This window comes from Lepisma saccharinum, chromosome 3, assembly GCF_977018435.1.
Source record: "Lepisma saccharinum chromosome 3, izLepSacc3.1, whole genome shotgun sequence".
Lineage (NCBI taxonomy): Eukaryota > Metazoa > Arthropoda > Insecta > Zygentoma > Lepismatidae > Lepisma > Lepisma saccharinum.
Window position 1 is genome coordinate 34,833,625 of NC_139231.1, and position 20,366 is coordinate 34,853,990.

At 37.1% G+C, this 20,366-nt stretch overlaps 1 protein-coding gene across 3 annotated transcripts in view; it reads right to left on the reverse strand.

The window, feature by feature from the left end:
- The window catches only part of LOC145984972 (unconventional myosin-IXb-like), a 137,932-nt gene that overhangs the window by 107,385 nt on the left and 10,181 nt on the right, over nucleotides 1–20,366 (reverse strand). For all 3 annotated transcript variants that reach the window (XM_083118425.1, XM_083118423.1, XM_083118424.1), the window contains exons 3-6: nucleotides 14,393–15,391; nucleotides 12,131–12,225; nucleotides 4,235–4,397; nucleotides 3,546–3,681 (exon numbers count right to left, since the gene is read on the reverse strand). In XM_083118425.1, coding sequence (XP_082974551.1) covers nucleotides 3,546–3,681; nucleotides 4,235–4,397; nucleotides 12,131–12,225; nucleotides 14,393–15,214 — 1,216 coding nt within the window. In that variant the 5' untranslated portion in view covers nucleotides 15,215–15,391. The remainder of the gene's footprint in view (nucleotides 1–3,545; nucleotides 3,682–4,234; nucleotides 4,398–12,130; nucleotides 12,226–14,392; nucleotides 15,392–20,366) is intronic.

The following is a 20,366-nucleotide window of genomic DNA, read 5'->3' on the forward strand; positions in this document are numbered from 1 at the left end:
GAGTTTGCAGGATTCTTGTTGGGAAACCTGATAGTAAGAGACCTGTAGGAAGGCCAAGACGAAGATGGAGGGACAACGTTGAGATGGACCTACGGGAAATCGGTAGGGATGGAAAAGAGTATATAGATCTTGCTCAAGATAGGGAAAGATGGAAGGCCTGTGTTGCTGCAGCCATGAACCTTCGGGTTTAAGAAGGCTAGAGAGTTAGTTAGTTAATTAGTTAGTTAGTATACCACCGGGCAGGTTTTCAGAAAGTAACCCCTGTTTCGCCGAGGCATTTCCCAGTGATTTTTTTCTTCTCACGCTTATTGGAGAAAATACATTATAACTCCTAGACTATTCGACCTATGTACCTCGAACAACATTTGTTTGGAATCTAAAACATCAGGGCATGCAACCCATGTACAATTCAGAATGCCCAAGTGAGAAAGATGGTGTGTGGGGGTGGCGAACCCCCCAAATTTCCATCAAAAAAATCTGGACTTTGTCCCCTCTTTCCCCACTCTTATGGGAAAAGGATGCAAACTTTAGCCTTCTTTTCATAGAATGGACCTTTCAACGAAATGAAACTTGTTTCATGTTCCTGGCTGACATACTAGGTGATATATGAGGCAATATGTGGAACTCTGCTTCTTTTACAAAAAATGCTAATTTGGTTAGTGCACATGAAATTATTGTAACTCCTAGACTATTCGACCTATGTACCTCGGACAACAACTTTTGTTTGGAAGCTAAAACATCAGGGCATTCAACCCATGTACAATTCAGAACGCCCAAGTGAGAAAGATGGGGTTGTGGGTTTCAATTTCCCAGAAATCTGCTTCTCTTGCTTTGTGGCGTTGTTAACTTGTGGCAGACCACTTGCATTTTAGCTTGGTCTATTTTTAGCCTCCCTTCCGGCCAAAAGACTACTTCCAGTCTATTTCACACACCTCCTTGGAAGCTTCAGACAAAAGCTAGGGTTGCTCTTATCACCGACAAGTCAGTGCATGTCCTGCACCAGGAGAAAATAAGGTCATAAACTGCAGATCTTTATAGTTTCCCTGTCTAAGCACGCTTCGAAAATGTGACCTTGATGTGTTGCAAGGAGCAAGTTTTCATTCACAGGATGACTATTAACCTTTGGAGAAGGTTTTGTGAGTGTTTCCACCCTAACATCAAAGTATCAACATGCTAAAAGCACGCACATTTTATTTTAAGCTGCATGTTACATATATGTGACAATATACGTCAATGCCCTTATATTTGTTGTTGCATATATGCAACAGATTCCGAGCAAAGGTTAAAGAAAGGCACACTACAATTTTCAGCTCCTATAGATCTTTTCTACTTTTACGATGGGTGCTCTATATGCTGGCAAGGAAGTGGGGAGCAGGGAATACACAGCAGACCAAACCAGACAACAGTGGTAGCACCGAGAGTTACGACATCGAGGGGAGGAACTACTATATGCACCTTGTTCTACACAGTGCTAAGTTTCTTATCATGATGAATTGGTTGCTTCCCCACTCCCCACTTCCCTTGCCAGTTTATAGAGCACCCACTGTAAGACTGGAAAAGAGCTATACAAATACATACACACAATAATCTCATAATATTTCACACTTCATGTGTCAAAAGAAAGTAATTAACAAGAGAAGCATCCTATCTCCAGAAATAACCAATTGTGAGCTAAATGCCTGCAGTATAAATCAATAAAATGACGAATAAAATGTCCACATACAAGAGGAATATGCTTCTCATTAAATGTTTGTAGGTTATATAACAGTAATGTGAACCGTTTAAGAACAGTGGCAACTTGTAGCTTTCTTTAGGTGTAGGAAGTTATGGTAAACAGACTGAACGAGAGAACAGAGGGAAGAGTGAAAATACATTCAATTAAATACGAACATATATCACTTGTACTATCCATTGCATTTAGAATGTTAGCTGCAACCCTGTACCCAAGGGTGTCATGCACCTCTAACTATGAAATATTTACAAGTGATCCTATAAATACATACGAAATAACACTGACGAAGACGATTTTTCTGATTTTGCTCCTTGGTGCAGGCCTAGTTAGCTGACAAAAATGCACACACCGTGCAACTTGTTTCGAAAACAACCTCTAACTTTTGAGTGGACGAAGCTGATTGGTTCAACCACAGATGAACGTAAAATAATACATTTATCTGTGGTTTTACGTTCGTGGAGTCCTCCCTGCCTGTTGTAGTGTGTATTGAGGACAGCGTTCCCAACCTCCTGATAACAAAAAATGCACCTTCAACTCTTAAATTAAGCCAAATGCAACTAATTATGTAGTTTTTTAAGTCCAATTTACAGCTATTTTAGAGATGTGAACTTGGGTTATTCATTTACTATAGTTAAGCAACATTGAGAATTTCACCCATCATATCAATTACAATGGTTGAACCAATGGAACTGATTCAACATAGTGCTTGAAAAAGTTGGAAGAAAATTTGGTGATTGGGAACGGGGCCAGTTTGTTTTATTTGTGACCTCCAACTTTCTACAGATTTCTTTTCATAAAATGTTAATTTGATAAATTGGGGAGGCTAAAGAAAAGATGAAAGAAGAGAATGGACAGAAATGTGATTGTAAAAGCTTGTCCTTTGGTCAGCATACTTAGTTTTGTTTGAAACAAGTCCACTGGAGAATTACAAATAAGATATAAATTTAATGCTAGGTGCCAACGAAGTTCAAATTTTGCTAGGTTTAGAACCATACTGCTAGGGTTGGCATCACTGAATGAGGAAACCACTGATGCTTTCTTGATGACTTTCTAATTGAGCAAACCCCTCCCCTCCCTGCCACACCCCTCTTCGTGGCAGCTGAAGCAAGCAAGTGATAGTGGATCCAGTCAAATGTATGTACAACGCACTCATAATTTTATAATGCACATTAAACTTCTAAAAACGTACGTAACAGGAAATAAGTGTAACTGAACTGTAGGAACCACCCCCTGTCTAAGAAATACACAAATGGTTAAAAGTAATAAATAAATCTTCAATGTATAAACACAGTTTTCCAGTTGTTTTATCTTAAACTTTAAACAACTAGATGAACTAATTTTAATTGCTTTAACAAATGTATGCTAAAACTCTTGTATAAGAGAACAGTATGTTTTGACCCAACATTTGTAGTAGCAAAGAAATACAATCATCATTTTCGTTCTTTTCTGAAAACTTACATTACTCACCTATTGATTTCAGTGATTCACGGTCAAAATTCAAAGAAAGCTGTTATTTATATTCTAATAAACTGCAACAACAGAGTATGACAGAATTAATATATATTTGTGTAAGAAGATAATTTGACAGTGTTTGTGCTAACAATTCAAAAGCAGCCATCTTGAGTAGTGAATTGAAAGAAACTTGTAGTTAGTCAAGAATGTGTAAAACAATCCTACATTCAGTTATTATATATTTGATATGTTTAAATTTGTAACTAAATGTGCTCTAAAACAGGACAAGAAATCATTTACAAGGGATCATTTTCAATGATTCTTATTCATAGCAAACGATGAATAGCTTCGACATGCTTACCTATCAAAAGCACAGCAGACAATACAGCAAATAACCTCCTTTGCTTCTCATGTGTAAAACCCACCATCTCCATGGATTGCTTGAGCCTTGAAAATTCATAACCTTCATCCACTCCCTCAAGAGAACAACAGCCACTCTGCAATAAAATATGAAACTTATGTATTAAGCTTTCCTGCTGATGGAGAGCTAATGTCACTACAACTTAGTGCAATGCAGTGGAGGTTAGCATTAACATTTCTTTTGTTTGAATTTGATTTATTGTTCTGAGTCCACTTTATGGACAGACAAGCTAATTGGAACTGGACCTACAGTTTAAAGTGTGATCCAAACCACTGTGTCAAGTGCCTCCACAGGGTATCAAATAAGGGACACCTTGATTACAAGGCAACGACATTACCACTGGAAAGTGGGTAGGCCCCCTTTCTTTTGTGTGTCTGTACTTTAATTTCACCTGACATTATGAGAAAATGGAAAATGGTCAAAAACTAAATCGGTGCATGAAATCCACTATTTTTCTTTAAAAAGTTGTCAATATTTTCAGTGAAGCTCTGAGACTTTTCATGGGACACTTTCTAAAAGGTCTAGTTTTGACCATGTTAGGTCCAAAATATGTTCAGCATGCACAGCAAAAATGTCAGACTGTGATGTGGGTTTTGTTCTACATAAATGAAATGTACACATTTACTTACTTGATTCAAATAATTGTAATCATCCGCTTTCATTAAATGCAAATTCTTCTTTTCTGTTTCACTGCTACCAGCCAATAGGTAGTAAAATACGTGGTAATTCCGTTCATTTCTACCCTGAGAACATATTCTAGACTTCTCCAGCAAGTACTTTTGAACAACAGCCCTGTATAAGTTAAAAATAAATTACATAGAAAATTACAAAAGTAACAGCATAAGTAAAAGCTGAGTTCATAAAAGTAAGATCTTTAATTAAGCTAAATTTTACATTCAATACAGCAGTAACAAGTTTTGTTCATTACATCTGAAACATAATAAAATATATGAATAATTATATTAGAAAGGAAGGAAAATAATGGAATGTTCTTTTAATGGTTCAATACATTACTTATGTTAGCCTATTTGAAATGATATCTGTTCATTGTCATGAGTCAAGAATTTATTTTTAAACAATTATCTTGAAATTTGCAACAATTGGAAGTTCAAATAGAGATGAACGTGATGCTGGACTTTCGAGAGAGCAAATGTCACTCAAATTCAGAATTGAAGTGCAGAGGTAAAGGTTAACCTGGATTATGTGTATTTCTATAAGGAGGATCGTAGTGTAGGTGGCAGGTCAATCAGGTGTCATGATATCTAAGTGTGGTCTCTCGGGTGACCATTTCCACCATTGAAAATAAGAAATCTGTTATGCTATACCAAGGGCAATTGAGAACCAAAGACTTCACAGTTTATATGCAACTACAGTAAACCCTACATTCAGCAAACATGGAGGTTCGTTGCACTTGTGGTTTCCAATCATTTTGCCAAATGAAACTGGCAATTGAAATTCCTTTCGAGACTACTTTGAATGTGTCTAAACTTATTTGCATGGAGAGCTAACCTACAACTTCAGTAATTTGTCACAGACCATATTTCATTTTACCTGCACTAAGGATCATGACTCAGGTAGGCAATCAAAACAAACACACATACACACACACCAATGGCATATTCTGAAAATTTGACCTGGTTTACTGCAATGATTCGTATTATGTATATTCAATATAATAGGAATAAAACACCCATGCAGGCATGCAAGTATAACAAACACAGAAGTTAGAAAACTTCGAAAATTTTCTGGTAATTTCTATGTACTAAAAAATTTGTTTACTGGCAGTAAACCAGATATGTAATATGGGAGAATATACCACTGATTACCACTAAAGAGATCATCACCCAGTCATCAAAATGAAGGCTACATCATCCATGGAGAAAAGCTGAACCTCAAAGGGACATGGGGCTTAAGAAGCTGCATCCTACTTGGACGATGCTTTGTTAAAAGTGCACACATAAAAGATGCAACACATAATTGACCTGTGGTACACACCAGGATTCTCCCTGCACAAACACACACGCATTACGTTGATTCTGCACTAATACTTTTATTTTTCTCACTCTCCATGATCTAATTTATCTTGTTAAGAAACTTATTTCAAATTATGTAGCTAATATGTATAAGAAAATAACCCAAATATTATTCACCTTATTGAAGTCAATTTTATTATACACAATATAAAACTGATCAAAATAATAAAGATCCTAAAGAACCGATACATCGGAACAAGTTAAGGTCAAACCAAGATTTTTTTCCCCCTGGAAAATATCTGTTATCTGTAACTGTCAAAAGTAGCTGCCCTACTCCCAACAGATGGGACACTGAAACACAGCTTGGGACTAGGTTTATGGTGTTCCTACATTTTGCGTTCCAGTTGCCCCTCACCACTCTTGCCCTCTTCTGTACTTTACATACAGAAGTAAATTCTTCACCAACCACCACTGCCCTTTTGACATGGGTGTCCTTACAAGAATGGACAACATTGAAAGGACACATGAGAGGAAGATAACATCAGACTCTAAGTTTCTCCGAGCTGTACATAAACTCAGAAACTAAAAGGTAATTAAAATGTCAGGCATCATACATGCTAGAGATTACACTGTTACTGCAAAAATGACCATGATCAACTTTCTCAACTTGAAAGTATATAAAAAATACACATATAATAAAGTCCAGAAAAAAATAATTAAAAATGAAAGATGGAAGGAACATAGACAGACAGGTTAGGACACACATTCTGCTGCTGGAATCAGTCAAGAACTCAAAAAACATTTGAGATTCTACGTGTACACACAAAAGAAATGCAAGACAGGATTTATGACGAATTGTTGGACTCTTAACCACAGTTAAAAGTTCAGTTTCTATATGTACCTATACTTCAGAGACTCCTTCAGTCTCCATCATCAAAATGGGTGTATTTGTCCCTATCTTGTCATATGTCAGTAATCCCCGAACATAGGATGTATTTGGGGAAGGCATCAATATGCATGATTATAGCATAAATGCCTGGTAGAAGTATTTACCGGAGGGCGAGGTTTCACCTTGTCTAGTAATACGGGCAAGACCTGTTTTTGGGTGTGTGGCCAATTTGAAATCCTGATTTTAGAGGATTATCTTTATGGTGGCCCATAATCCACCATGTCAGTTGTTCAGGGTTGATACTTGGAGTGTCATAACATAAAAAAGTAAGTTTAAATCTCCTTCAGGGAAGCATATATGGAACTGTTGGTCCCTGAATGGTTGTGGGAACACATTTATCCCAGTGCATGTTCTGCACTGTTCCTCGATTCTATGCTGATTGGCCAAAGCAGGGTTGGAAATATCTCCTTAAAGTGAAGTTTCTACATGGCCGAAGGTACATGTAGAAACTAAAAAAAAAAAAAAAGAGTGGTTCAAAGTCCAAGAATTCAACATGAATCAATCACCACTGATCAGCTACAAAGAAGCATTTAAGAATTACACTAACTCACATGCAGAGCTGCAAAGGGATATTAGAATTAATATAAACAAGTGCAGAATTGAAACAAAATGTTTACGGGGACTGAAGGGATGACATCATGGCATTCCTTGGGAATTTGCATCTTAAATAAAATAAACAGTAATTGGAAATATGAATAATAATAGTATTGCCATGTCATCTAATTTAAAATACATAAACAATGTTTAAAAAAGGGGGAGCAGATAGTTTTCTGCCCAGAACATCCAAAGAAATTACTACAATAACACCTTTCGCACTGCACTGCAGTGGCATGACACAATGCTGTGGTTGAAATGCTCACCAGATAGTGTGTGATACCAGGAAAAAAAACATACATGTCTTGAACAAAAACAAAACAAAAAGTGAGAAGATACAATAAGGAAAAATGAATCTCTCGGAAGGGGCTGACCTAGAACACTTAAAAAGGGTTAAAATTTGAGGTTTGAATCTTGGAGTTGAGTTTATGCACACATATGCTATGAAGACTAGGCCTACAGTTTAATGCAGGATCTGAACCACTGCGCAATGTGCACCCACCAGGTGACCTAGGACTGTCTGCATTGTGGGATGTGCAGTTATTGTATCATGAGCAAGGTGGGTGGAGAGGATGTCCATGCAGCTGGCGCTAAAAACTAGAAAAGACCTTCCAAGGGAATGGACCAATTGCAAAGAGTATTTTCAAACAACATATGAGTCATTCCATGCCAAATCAACACAGATATGTACAATTTCCAACCTGACCATCTCAGATTTTTATGAAATTTGGGGAGTTGAAACTATGAATGGAACTTAGTAACTATGAAAATTTTTAGTTTTGTGCATCTTGTAATTGTTAAATTATTCAAGGTCAAAGTTAGCATAAATCTCCCTTTTTGAGCCTGCTTAGCTATACTAAATCTGCTGTAACTCCGCCCCTATTTTGCCTAGGAAGCTCAAATAAAGCTTATTGTACAGGGAATTGAACAAGATTTTCAGTGATATATAACTTGCCTACCTTTGGATAAAAATATAATTTTGTCACGTGACCTTGACCTTTGAATATCTCAAAACATGTCATCTCCAAAAATCTTGAAAAAAATATATTTGGTCCCTCATACCATACTCTAAAACATATCAAAAAATCATTCTGGGACTGCAGTGGGATCAGAAGATACAAAATAATATGTGTAACTATGTGACTGATAAAAGCCCCATTATATGAACTATGACGAGAGAAATGTCCCTTAACACCCCCTACAAAATATATAGGAGTTATCCTGGGTATAATTGGTCATGAAATAAATAGGTTAGGCACAGGGTGATCCCTAGCCGTGTGTGTCAAGCGCAGGTCCGGCATATTGTTGACCGCCATATTGAATTCGACGCAAAAATTTCAAAGGAAAAGGGGTGATGTTATGCATGAAATCAAGCTAGAATTTCACGAGAAATGAAGTGACGAAGGTTTATCCAACATATATTTAACCAGAAAAAAGTTATTACTGCATGCTTGTAACCATTTTTTCCTTTTCGAGGTGTTAAAAACAAAGCATTGGAATGCTCCTAACGTGTTAGGAACACATCGAGATCACGCTGACATCTTGGGAGAGAAAGAAGTATACGCTCCATTGCATATGATTTTAATCAGCAACATTCACCAAATAGTTGAATAGTGAAGAATATTGGGAAAAGTATCTCAAACAATTACGTGACACTTCCTTTGGAATGAAAAATTCTTCAGTGACGAGGCTAATTTTTATGTTCACGGTGAGGGTAATAAAAATAATATGCAATACCTGTGATTTGCCCAGCCAAATGGTTGTTGCTGGTAAGCTAATGGTGTGGTATAGTGTATGGCGAACTGGAATGGTTGGTCCATATTCAAGAACGGAACCTTCAATGGTGAGGGCTTCTTGGATTTGTTAAGTGAACAGGTTTTTCATCCTTGCTTATGGGATATGGCACTTTTGCAGTGTTTTGAAACAGGACAGAGTGTGACCACACTATGTGGACATTGTGGCAATGTCTTCATGGTAATTTTCTAGGTAGATTGCTGGGCACACGGGGATCTATTAAAAGGCCTGCACATTCCCCAGATCTAACATCTTAGGAGGTCTTTTACCTTCAGAAACATTTGAAGAAAATGGTGCATGCACTAAAAGTCTGTGATACTGACCATCTGAGAGAAAGCATAGTTGTAGCTTGCGATGTTGTTGCACCTGCTACATTGCCAAATGTTCTATGTGAGTGTGAGAGACGTCAACGAGTGTGCTCACAGGAACATTGACAACATTATAATGTGCATATATCGTAAATGAAAGATATGCGTATAACATTTTGCTGGCAAAAGATACGTTGGAAAAACCTTCGTCACTTCATTTCTCGTGAAATTCTAGCTTGATTTCATATAGCACATCATCCCCTTTCCTTCGAAATTTTTGCGTTGAATTCAATATGGCAGTCAACAATATGCCGCACCTGTGCTTGACACACATGGCTAGGGATCACCCTGTCCCTAACCTATTTATTTCATCACCAATTATACCCAGGATAACTCCTATACATTTTGTAGGGGGTGTTAAGGGACATTTGTCTCGTCATAGTTCATATAATGGGGCTTTTATCAGTCACATAGTTACACATATTATTTTGCATCTTCTGATCCCATTGCAGTCACAGAATGATTTTTTGATATGTTTTAGAGTATGGTATGAGGGACCAAATATATTTTTTTCAAGATTTTTGGAGATGACATGTTTTGAGATATTCAAAGGTCAAGGTCACGTGACAAAATTATATTTTTATCCAAAGGTAGGCAAGTTATATATCACTGAAAAGCTTGTTCAATTCCCTGTACAATAAGCTTTATTTGAGCTTCCTAGGCAAAATAGGGGCGGAGTTACAGCAGATTTAGTATAGCTAAGCAGGCTCAAAAAGGGAGATTTATGCTAACTTTGACCTTGAATAATTTAACAATTACAAGATGCACGAAACTAAAAATTTTCATAGTTACTAAGTTCCATTCATAGTTTCAACTTCCAAAATTTCATGAAAATCGGAGATGGTCAGGTAGTGGGCTGTGTTGATTTCATATGGAATGACTCATACGTTACTTGTTATTTCCGTGAAAATGGCAATGAATGCAACAAGGTGCTACAAAATAAAAATTGTGATTGTCATTTCTTGCATAAACCAAAACAAAATTATAACAAAAGACCAGCATAACATGATTCCACTATGTGGCAGTGGAGCACTGCTTTTAAGTTCCTGTACTTTACATTCAATAATTATGATCCTGATAAAGACACGTGTTATAAAATTTTCCCGAATGTTAGTTTCCCACATTTTAAGTTATTTCATCTGGGTCTCCTGAAAAATGTAATACTGAGGTTCCTCTATACATCATATATGAAACTTTATTGCTGACTGATAAAAACAAACATACAATTACTGTTCACCAAAAAAAATTGCAACAGTTGATAATGGCCACATTAAAACATGTTCTTGAACTGATTATTATGGAACATGTAAGTTAAATGAACAGTTAAAAATGATCACTGACAAAACAATTAAATGATACTGTATTCTGCAAGGCATTTTCTGCACTATTGTTATCATTTGCTAAAAAGAAAATCTTAGAAATGTACACCACACAGGTTTCATCAAATTTTTATTTTAGCTTTCTGTGTGATACACATGTCCACAGCATATTCAACATTTGAATTTTTCAAATATTTTCATTACCAGCCAGTATATTCAATAAGCAAAATGATGGACACCAGCAGGTCTTTTCTGCACATTCAACATTAGGTAAATGAATGCTTTTCAAGGTGGTCTAAGATTTCGTCTCTCTTTAAAAAAAGAAACAGCACTACTTTAAAATCGAAAGTTTGACAAGCTTCCCATCAGCATTCTCAAGGTTAAAATTAAATTAAAAAATTGATAAGCAAAGTAGATGGTGGAGCAGGAGTGCACTAGCTGTCAGAGGCAGTACCCAAGAATAAAGTACATTTTAACAAGCACTTGCACTGATATTATTTTAAGTTCTTACTATTATAATGTCTTTGCTGCAATCAAGAAACAAGCATCATCGAACGAGAAAGTTTTTGGTTTCTGCATGGTTTGTTGAGATGCATTTCTTGTTGCATACACATTCGATATACTACTGTTCAGTCAGTAGAGGGTATAGGAAGTTTTTTTGATTATTACTTTTCAATTTTATGTGCCTTTCTGTACTTTAGTAGTTTGGAATTATTATAAGAGTTGCAGTACACACTGTCTCTTATGTATCTTAATTCAACTGTTGCCTACTGAAATTAATATAACAACAACAATAAATGCACACACAGTAAGAAAATACATGATTTCTGTATCAAAATATAAATTTTTTGTTAGTGAATTTTTTTTCTCTCTCCTGGAAAACAGCATACTTAGTTTTTCTCAGGCATTCAATAATGCAGAAAATATAATTCATTACACAAAAGCAATACATTTCAGATTAGGTATTGTTACTGGTTTTAGTCTTTGGTTCTTGGGTACTGACAGTATTAATCCAAGGAACACAACTGTATGAAATGTTAGATTTTTTTTAACACACCATCAGACACAGGGAGTTACAACAAGCTTCGATCTCAAACTTACTCAAGTTTTGTGACACTGTAAGTGTTCGTCACACATCAGCGAAGCCTCTGGAAGCAATGCATCAATGGCCTTTACTAAAAATAATGTAAACATCAAAAACAAAATTACAGAATGTGTGTTGTTGGAAAGATAAGTTTTTGATGTAAGCATGTAAACACAAAGAAAAAGGACGACTACATTATAAAAAAAGCATGCCAAGTGTGGTCTTCAGTGTGATCTAAAATATTATAAAAGAAAAATTAAAACTTGGTAAATCTTGTTTCCTCATTAGCAGTTACTGGCACAAACCCATACGATTTTAAATATTACCTAGGCCAAACATGTAAATAAGCTTGAAAACCTTTTTCTTTCTTTAGCTGTAACTAAACTTACTGTACACACCTGGTAAGGTTAATGGAAATGCAGAGGAATGGCAAAAATTACTTACCCATGGACCATTCCATTCTCCTTGTAGTTAACTTGAATGAATTTTCCAAATCTACTTGAATTATTATTGTGAGCTGTTTTGGCATTTCCAAAAGCCTTTAAAAAACAAACAGCAACAGTCAGTACATCTTGAAGATATTTACATAATAAATAAGCACATTGCAGACAATACACATATGTACTTCTAAAATCATTTTACAGCTTGCTGCTTATCAATCTTGAAAATGTAATACAATCATAAGAAAGTACATAATAATGCAGACATTGGAAGCATTTATTAGGGAGAGGCAAATATGAAATGTTAACAAATACTTTTAACAAAATTTAAAAATACCTATGAATAAAGATGTATCGATCCTATATTAAATTGCAAACAATCAACAAAAAACACTGGTGGTTTAATTGCATCAGTAATTGCCTTGGGGAAAAAAGAAATTGCATATTTGGAAATGTGTTTTATGCGTGTACATAAAAATAGCTATTTATCGAATCAGTAAGATTAACAAAATTTTACCAATAAGCCGATATGCCTATTTCTTCATACATGGCTTTTCGTTCTTTGTTTTTTCAGATCTGTATTTGTCATCTTTCCATCTGTCCAGCATTTTTCTTTCGGATAAGTGAGGAAATGGAGACTGACAAATTCAGCAAATAGTAACATCTGTATGCAGATGATTCCACAAGGTGTATGCAGTGGGCCAAAAGTAACGATCAGATAATGATTATTATTATTGTGAAAGAAAATGCAGTAATCAAAGTAGAAACTGTACTGAACTCAACAAGGTACATTAAAAACTGAAATAGGACAAGAATGCCTCTACGATTAATTTTAGTGCAGATCTCATTCAGCGGACGTCTATCGGAAAACAGACAAATCATTACCACAGAACGTTATGTGAGGAGGACAAACATTCCTCTCAATCCATGACAATTTTTACACCAATTTTGCTTGTGAATATGTTCTTGCACTATAAAGAGTACTCGATTGTGACTTCTAAAAATAGTGTGCATAAGACTGAGGAAAGTGATTAATTGATTAATTTCTGCTACTGGCAGTGATTTTGGTTTAAAAGCACGTTACTGTTGCAGATACATAAAAAATGAGGAAGGAACTGGAGTTTGCTTTTACGTCCACTTCATGCACAGAAGGGCTAATCAGGACTGGATGTACAGTTTAAAGTGGGATCCAAACCACCATGTGCATTCACCAGGTATCGAACATAGGATCCCACTACACCATCGGGGAGGAGAGAACGAATTGGAGAAACACTATGGCAATCTAACCGAATCTGCCTTCCCCTTTATGTGGCAGTGAGATAAACATCTCCCTTAATCTCAGTATGAGTTTCGCTGCTATGTGATTGTTGAGAGCATCTTTAGTGAAGATGTATTTGTGAGGTGCGTTACGAAAATGGACTGGCAAAATTATGAGGAATGTTGTGCCATTAAATTTTGTGTAAAACTTGGCAAATCTCCTACTGTGACTTACGAAAAGTTACAAAGGGCTTATGGAGAACATTCCCTATCCAGGGCACACGTGTTTAGAGTGCACAACACCTTTTTAGAGGCCTGAAAAGAAGTGAAAGATAAACCTTGAGCAGGAGGAACTTCAATTTCAAGAATGGGCAACAATGTGGAAAGAGTGAGGGATCTTGAGATTGAGAATGATTCGTAGAGAGTTAATTTGAATCAGTTTACCGTCCATCATGTTTTTAACCCAGAATTTGGGCACTGCATGCGCTTGGATGCTGCACCATGGTAACGCCTCACGTCACTCGGCAATCTCCAGCAAATATTTTTTTGGCAGAAAAAAAGCATTCACATAGTTTCACAGCCAACTTATTCGCTGGACCTTAGTCCCTCTGACTTCTTTCTATTCTCCAGGCTCAAAGACCACTTGAAAGGACACCATTTTGGCACTTTGGATAACATACAGAGGAGCGTAACCAAGGAGCTGAAAGACATTCCAGCAAAAGCCTTCCAGCACTGCTACAAACACCTCCGTCAGTGTATAGGTGTTCAAGGGAAGGTGATAAACTAGATGTATAAAAATTAATAAATTTCATGGTTAAAAAAAATCAGTCTCATTACTTTTCTGGCACACATTGTAGAACAAGTGCATGCGTAATGAAGACATCAGCCTCCAGCTAAGTTGGACCAAAATATGTAAAGGAATCAGAAGTAATTTCTGCCCTAGTAAAACCCAATTATTATTATAATTATGCACTTACTAAATACAACAATGACTACAAAAAACACTTACCTCTAACACTGGCCCTGCACTTAGAATAGTTTGTTCCACTCCACTTCCATGTGAACCCTTCTGACTCAATGCTGTTAAGTGATGCAGAAGAAAATTGGTGCTTTCAGTTTTACCACTTCCACTCTCTCCACTTATCACAATGCACTGGTTGCATTTCTCCTTCAGCATACTATGATAGGCAGCATCTGCTATAGCAAATATATGTGGTGGCAATTCCCCCAATCGTCTATTCTGATACAGCTTCACATACTTCGGATTGTACATGGGATAAAACTTGAAGGGATTTACGGCGATCAAGATTGACCCCACGTACGTGTAGATGTAGCCAGTGCTGAATCTCGCTCTGAGATTATCAAGCAGTGTTTGTTCGTTAAGGTCAGGCAACTGGCAGAGATCGGGGTACTCCTTATCCTTGGGCTGATACAAGTAACGATAAAAATAATCTTTAATGAGCTGTGGATCCATTGTGAAGCTGTCCGTCCACAAAGAATCTGTAAGTTTCTCTCGTAAATAGAATCTGTACTCTTGATGCTCTACTCCATCCTTACATTCCGATGCGCACGTCTTGGGCCAGAGAAGCATCAGGGCTACAGGGCTCTCCAAAGGGCCTACTCTTCTCTCCTTACACTCCTGACCAACAGAGTTCCCGATGACTTCGGCCAGTTCATAATCGGTTGGGTTAGTGAGACACAGACGATCTACAATACAACCTACAATTTCTTCTGATGTGGTCTGCTTGCTGGCTTCCACTGACAGAGCTTCATAATGTTGCGACAAAGCCCCAACAAACACCTGTACTATGTATCGGTTATTATCAGCCATATTAATAAAATCATTATTCAAAAACAATTTTCCGTGACATAATGATGAGTATTTGAAAACTTTTATTCAAAAAATTAACTTTCTTCATGATTACATGATAATGTGTGGAAGCAATATCTTGCTTTATCATTGTACTTCCTGCAGATATAGATATAAATTCTTCTAATGTCCATAGTGCTGAAATAGAAAAATACTCACTTCAATATCAGAGAGAGTAGAGTACAACAATAATAATATGCAATATTCAAATTTAATACACAAAGGGAATAGAAAATGCATTCATAAAATGAGTGTATTTAAAATAAATTTAACTAATGGTAAGAGGTTGCAGCTGATTGTCATGTTAGGCAATGAATATTGCCAGAAATTATGTCTACCCTAGTGAAAATTTTGAGGGGAAAAGGCAATGTACAGGCACTGAAAGCAACTGAAAGTGTCTTGGCACAGTTGCAAAACATGTTCAGCATTTCTTGTTTTGAATAGAAAACAGGAACTGGAAGAAATGTAAAGTGAATATGTTGAAAACATGTTACAGAGTAGGAAATAAGGGCTTACAAACTGCTCACTTTATCAAATGTGGCACTTTATGTGAACAGGAGTGTACATGGCATGTTTGGTTTGGTGTTTTAACAAAATTCGTAACCCCAACATTGGCGTAACTTGGCAGGGGCAAAGGGGGGTGAGTGCCCCCTCCCAATTAAGGTTTTGATTGATTAATTTTGAGTTTTAAGTCCGCTTTATGCACAGTAAGGCTAATCAGGACTGGACCTACAGTTTAAAGTGGGATCCAAACCACTATGAGCCTCCACCGGGTATCGAACTCGGGACCCCTTGATTACAAGGCAACGACCCTACCACTGCACCATTGGGGAGGCCTGTACATGACATGTAAGTGATGAATAATTGATCCTGCTATTCAGATAAATGCTTTCTTCGCACAACCTGAAAACAGGTTGCTGGCAATGGATGAACAAGTACATGTAAGAGAGAAGGGTGTTACAATTCAGGAAGCAAACCTTCAAAGAAGTAAAACTGTGCAAACTTTTCAGCCCCTGATCTTAACCTTTAACCCCTTAAGTGGGTGTTTCGATTTTATTCATTGAGTTACAAGCGGGTTACTCAAGCTGTGTTCGGGATGCAATGTGTAACGTTAAGCGGATTGCCCGAGCTAGGTTCGGGCAGGAAAGTTTATTCCAACTTCAGATCGGGTAACGTGAATTGTTCTCGTGTATTGTTGTGTACAGTCAGAGAAAGTAGTTCTTGAGCCACGAGACCTACGATATAGTAACATCTTAAAGCCTGTTGTCTATGCAATCCAAATAACAAAATTGTCGCTTAGGTTTGCCTGGTGAACCTGGCTGCTTGGGAACGATTGAGTATTGACAGCAGCATGAGTCATATCTCTTTCCACACATTACTTTACTACTAGATATTTGCAGGCTAAGATGTAGAAAGTGCTACATTTTCAGTGTGTGGAATTGACATTTATTTCTGAGAATGGAGTAATGGGAAAAGGATCACCTCACATGTTTGGATTATACCCCTCCCCCCAAAACACACACGCACCCAAAGGATATCGGCTGTTGTTCTTATAAGGAAATATAACATGTATGAATTGTGTCAAGAAAAATTGGAGCCTATTCACATCCCTACGGAACTTGGAAGAAAGCCCACGTAGAGATTGGGAAGTTCTGTTCCGACGAAATTGGGATGTGTATAGTAAATTAAAAAGCAAAGTGCTACCTTGTGCCTTCCACCAAGCCATGAAGGCATGTAGGGGGTGTGGAGTTAGGGCCCATAGCTTTCTTCACAAGCCAAAGATGGGGATGATGTGATCAGCACCACGCCCCTGGCCACCTTAACCCCCCTCACCCCAGAGTTTCCTCCAGGTACCCACTTTATACGATGCTGGGTGGGCACCGGAGTAGCTTGAACAGGTGGACAAAATCCCGATTCTCCCCAGTTGGTGATCGTACCCAGATCTCTCGCATGTAATAAAACGCCCTAACGACTGAGCTACTGTGGCACATATAGTATAGTAGCCTATGTAATTAAGTCAGGAATTGTTTTAGCGTTTCGTTCCAACATTTTTAGGCGAATCATTTTCGGAGATATAACATGTAGCTCTTGTCGGTTCTGCAACCTGGCTTGAGAACAGGCGATTTTCTGACAAACAACATTCCACCTGACAAGTCACGTGACTTTTCCTGTGCCTGTTGGCTATTGCATGAAAGACGAGTTGCTCTTGAGACAGACAGAATGATCCGATCACCTAAAGGTGCAATGTGTGTTGCCTACCTTTCCGGCATTATTTACTGCCATTAAAGTCTTATGGGGAAGAACATGCACAGTTGTTTTTGAGAGAGAGAGGGGGGTTGGGGGGTGCGTGCGTGTGTGTAACTTCAAGCAAACTGTACAAAACGAAATGTATCTATGTATGTACTACTGTATATCCTAAAGAAAATAATTCCCCGCTACGGGAACATTGACTGGATCTGAAATGCACAAAAATCTGCCAAATTCAAATGCCCGAGCACAACTCGGGCTCCCCGCTTAAGGGGTTAAGCTTCTGACTATACAGAATTAACTGATTGGTGGGCTTGAAAATTTTTTCCGCCCCAATGATGGAGCATGGGGCAACAGAAAGTATTATGTCATTCTTAGATGGTCAAGTTCTACCCAAATCTCCTACATGCATATCAACCACAGTCAGTAGACAGATGTGTGAAAATTGTAACAGAGCTTGCCGGAAAAGTATGTGGCCCAGTAAATAGAGACCGCTTTATTCAAACAACCCTACTGTCTATTCTGCAATGCCAACATTTAGTAAAAAATCAGACTGTGAAACTGACAACATATAGTCGTCATTATTAATGGTCAAAAGGATATTTAATGCATGCAATTTATAGAAGGTTTGATTTAGTAAATCAAATATTAAAACGGGAACATGCTATTGATAAAGCTTCATGAAGTTTACATATAAAGCTTGAGTCTAATAAATTCAATAATAATAAGACAAAAATGAAAATTCAGTAGGAATGGCAGAGAAACATTAATTAACGAGAAAAGTGATATTTTTAGGATTGAATGAATCAAGTTGTTGTTATTACATTAAAATATTTACCTATTTATTATCATTATTTTATTCCACAACACTGGACATTTACTTTCCTCAGTGTCACATTAATAATCATGGAGGAGAAAGGGAGAGCTAAAAACTCAGATTAGGAGCATGCACTTGACAAATTTTTATAACATTTACCCATACACTTTTCTGTTTCACTTTATTGTTATTATTCACTAGACATACCTCAATTTACTCGATTCTTCTTGATTCTAAAAAACAGTTCAGGGGCACTGAATATGTATGTTAACTTGTGTTAAATCAGTGTTACATCAGGGGAAGGAGAAAACCTTCATGTGCATTGCTATATTGAATAAGATGAAGTGAGCCAAAAGAGTAATTAAATTCCAGAAGCATCTTTGCAGTGGTGCTGCAGTCTAAGGCTACATTTACGCATGCAATTTTTGTTGGTTTTCGTGATGTGATACACTTCGTACATAAAAAATGTCATACTGGGACATCCAACAAACATTGGTTTCATAAGAGCACAATGCATGTGATTTTTGTCAGATGCTGGAGAATGTCAAACTGTGACATCAGACAAATATCGCATGCATAAAATACTTGTCCGACAAAATGTCATAGCATGACATATGACAAAGAATCAGGTTGAATAAAAGCCCTCAATTGTTTCCATGTTCCTCCAGGATATCTGATGCTGCACTAAGATATTCGACAACTGTCAGACAGTGTCACAGTGGTAGTGGGCCCCCTTCCTTATTGCTCTCATACAGACGTAAAATTAAAAGATAATTCAATGCATTTTACACATGATATTTAGAAGTTTTTCAAATTTGCCTCCCCCTCTGCAAATTTCCTACCTTCCAGCACTTCTTTCTGGCTCCATGGTTGTGTCATATACAGAGTGCGTTCAAAAAGTAACTATACACCTATGTAAACATGATTATATGTTGAAGGATTGTATTCCATGCGCTGTAACGTTTTCTGCAAAGGTTGGTAATCCTGCGTTGTGTGCAGTTTGCTTCCGCGAGCCAGTCAGGCTGATGCTTTCAGACGAGAAGGTGTGTCTGGTTCTTTGTGTGTTTGTCACCTTTGAACAATTGAGATCGTGTGCGCTCAGAATGATGTAAACTTAGAACAGTCAATATTTCTCATTGAATAGTCTTTCGTGAGCATGGTGAGAACACACAGACAGTGAAAGACCAGTTTTCCGTTACATTTCCAGGTACACCGGTTCCTAATCGATAGGGACATTGAATTTTCGCGATGCGCGAAATCGCGGAATGTGAAAAAAAGATTCTGTAGCTGTAGCAGCGATAAGATTAGTCTGTTCCTGCACATCAAGGGAAACAATGGTGTCATTTGTGTTCAGTCATGAATGAATTTTGTTTATCATCATGTGATTTTCAACATGTGTTTGTGTATTGCAGTAGTGATTATTTTATTTGTTGGACAGCAAGGATATCCTTTAAATACATACAATGAATAAATCGCTTGAGATATGCAATTTAGAAATGAAGTGATTTTGTGTTGATGTTTTCTTTTTGGTTGGACAGCTAAGTACTTGTGTATGTGTACAGTATATAAAAATGAAGTAGTTTATCAATTTATAGCTCTTTTGTATGTTGTTTTCTCTTATAATGAAAAAGTGTGTGCCAATTTTTTTTCCACCACTGGTTTATACCGCTGATCTAACATTTTATTTACCACTCTCCTCAGTTTTTATTTACCATAAATTTGTCTGCCTACTAATAGACATAGTGTAAGAGCGCTAATTGAGAAATTTAGGGAGACTGGATCGGTAAAAGAGTATGAGTGAAGTGGTACACCATCCGGTAAAAGAGTATGAGTGAAGTGGTACACTATCATTTTTTCAGAAAAACACACCCAAAAAAAATAACTCAAAAGTGGGTTTTTCAGAAAATGTTGTAAATTATTGCCTCAAATGCTTGTGAGGTTCTACGATTGTCAATTTTTTTTGGAAAACACAAAAGAAAAGTCTTATCAGAGCTTGTAATATTAAAAATAAATCGATGTACAAGGTAACCAAAAAAGTTCTAGCCATTT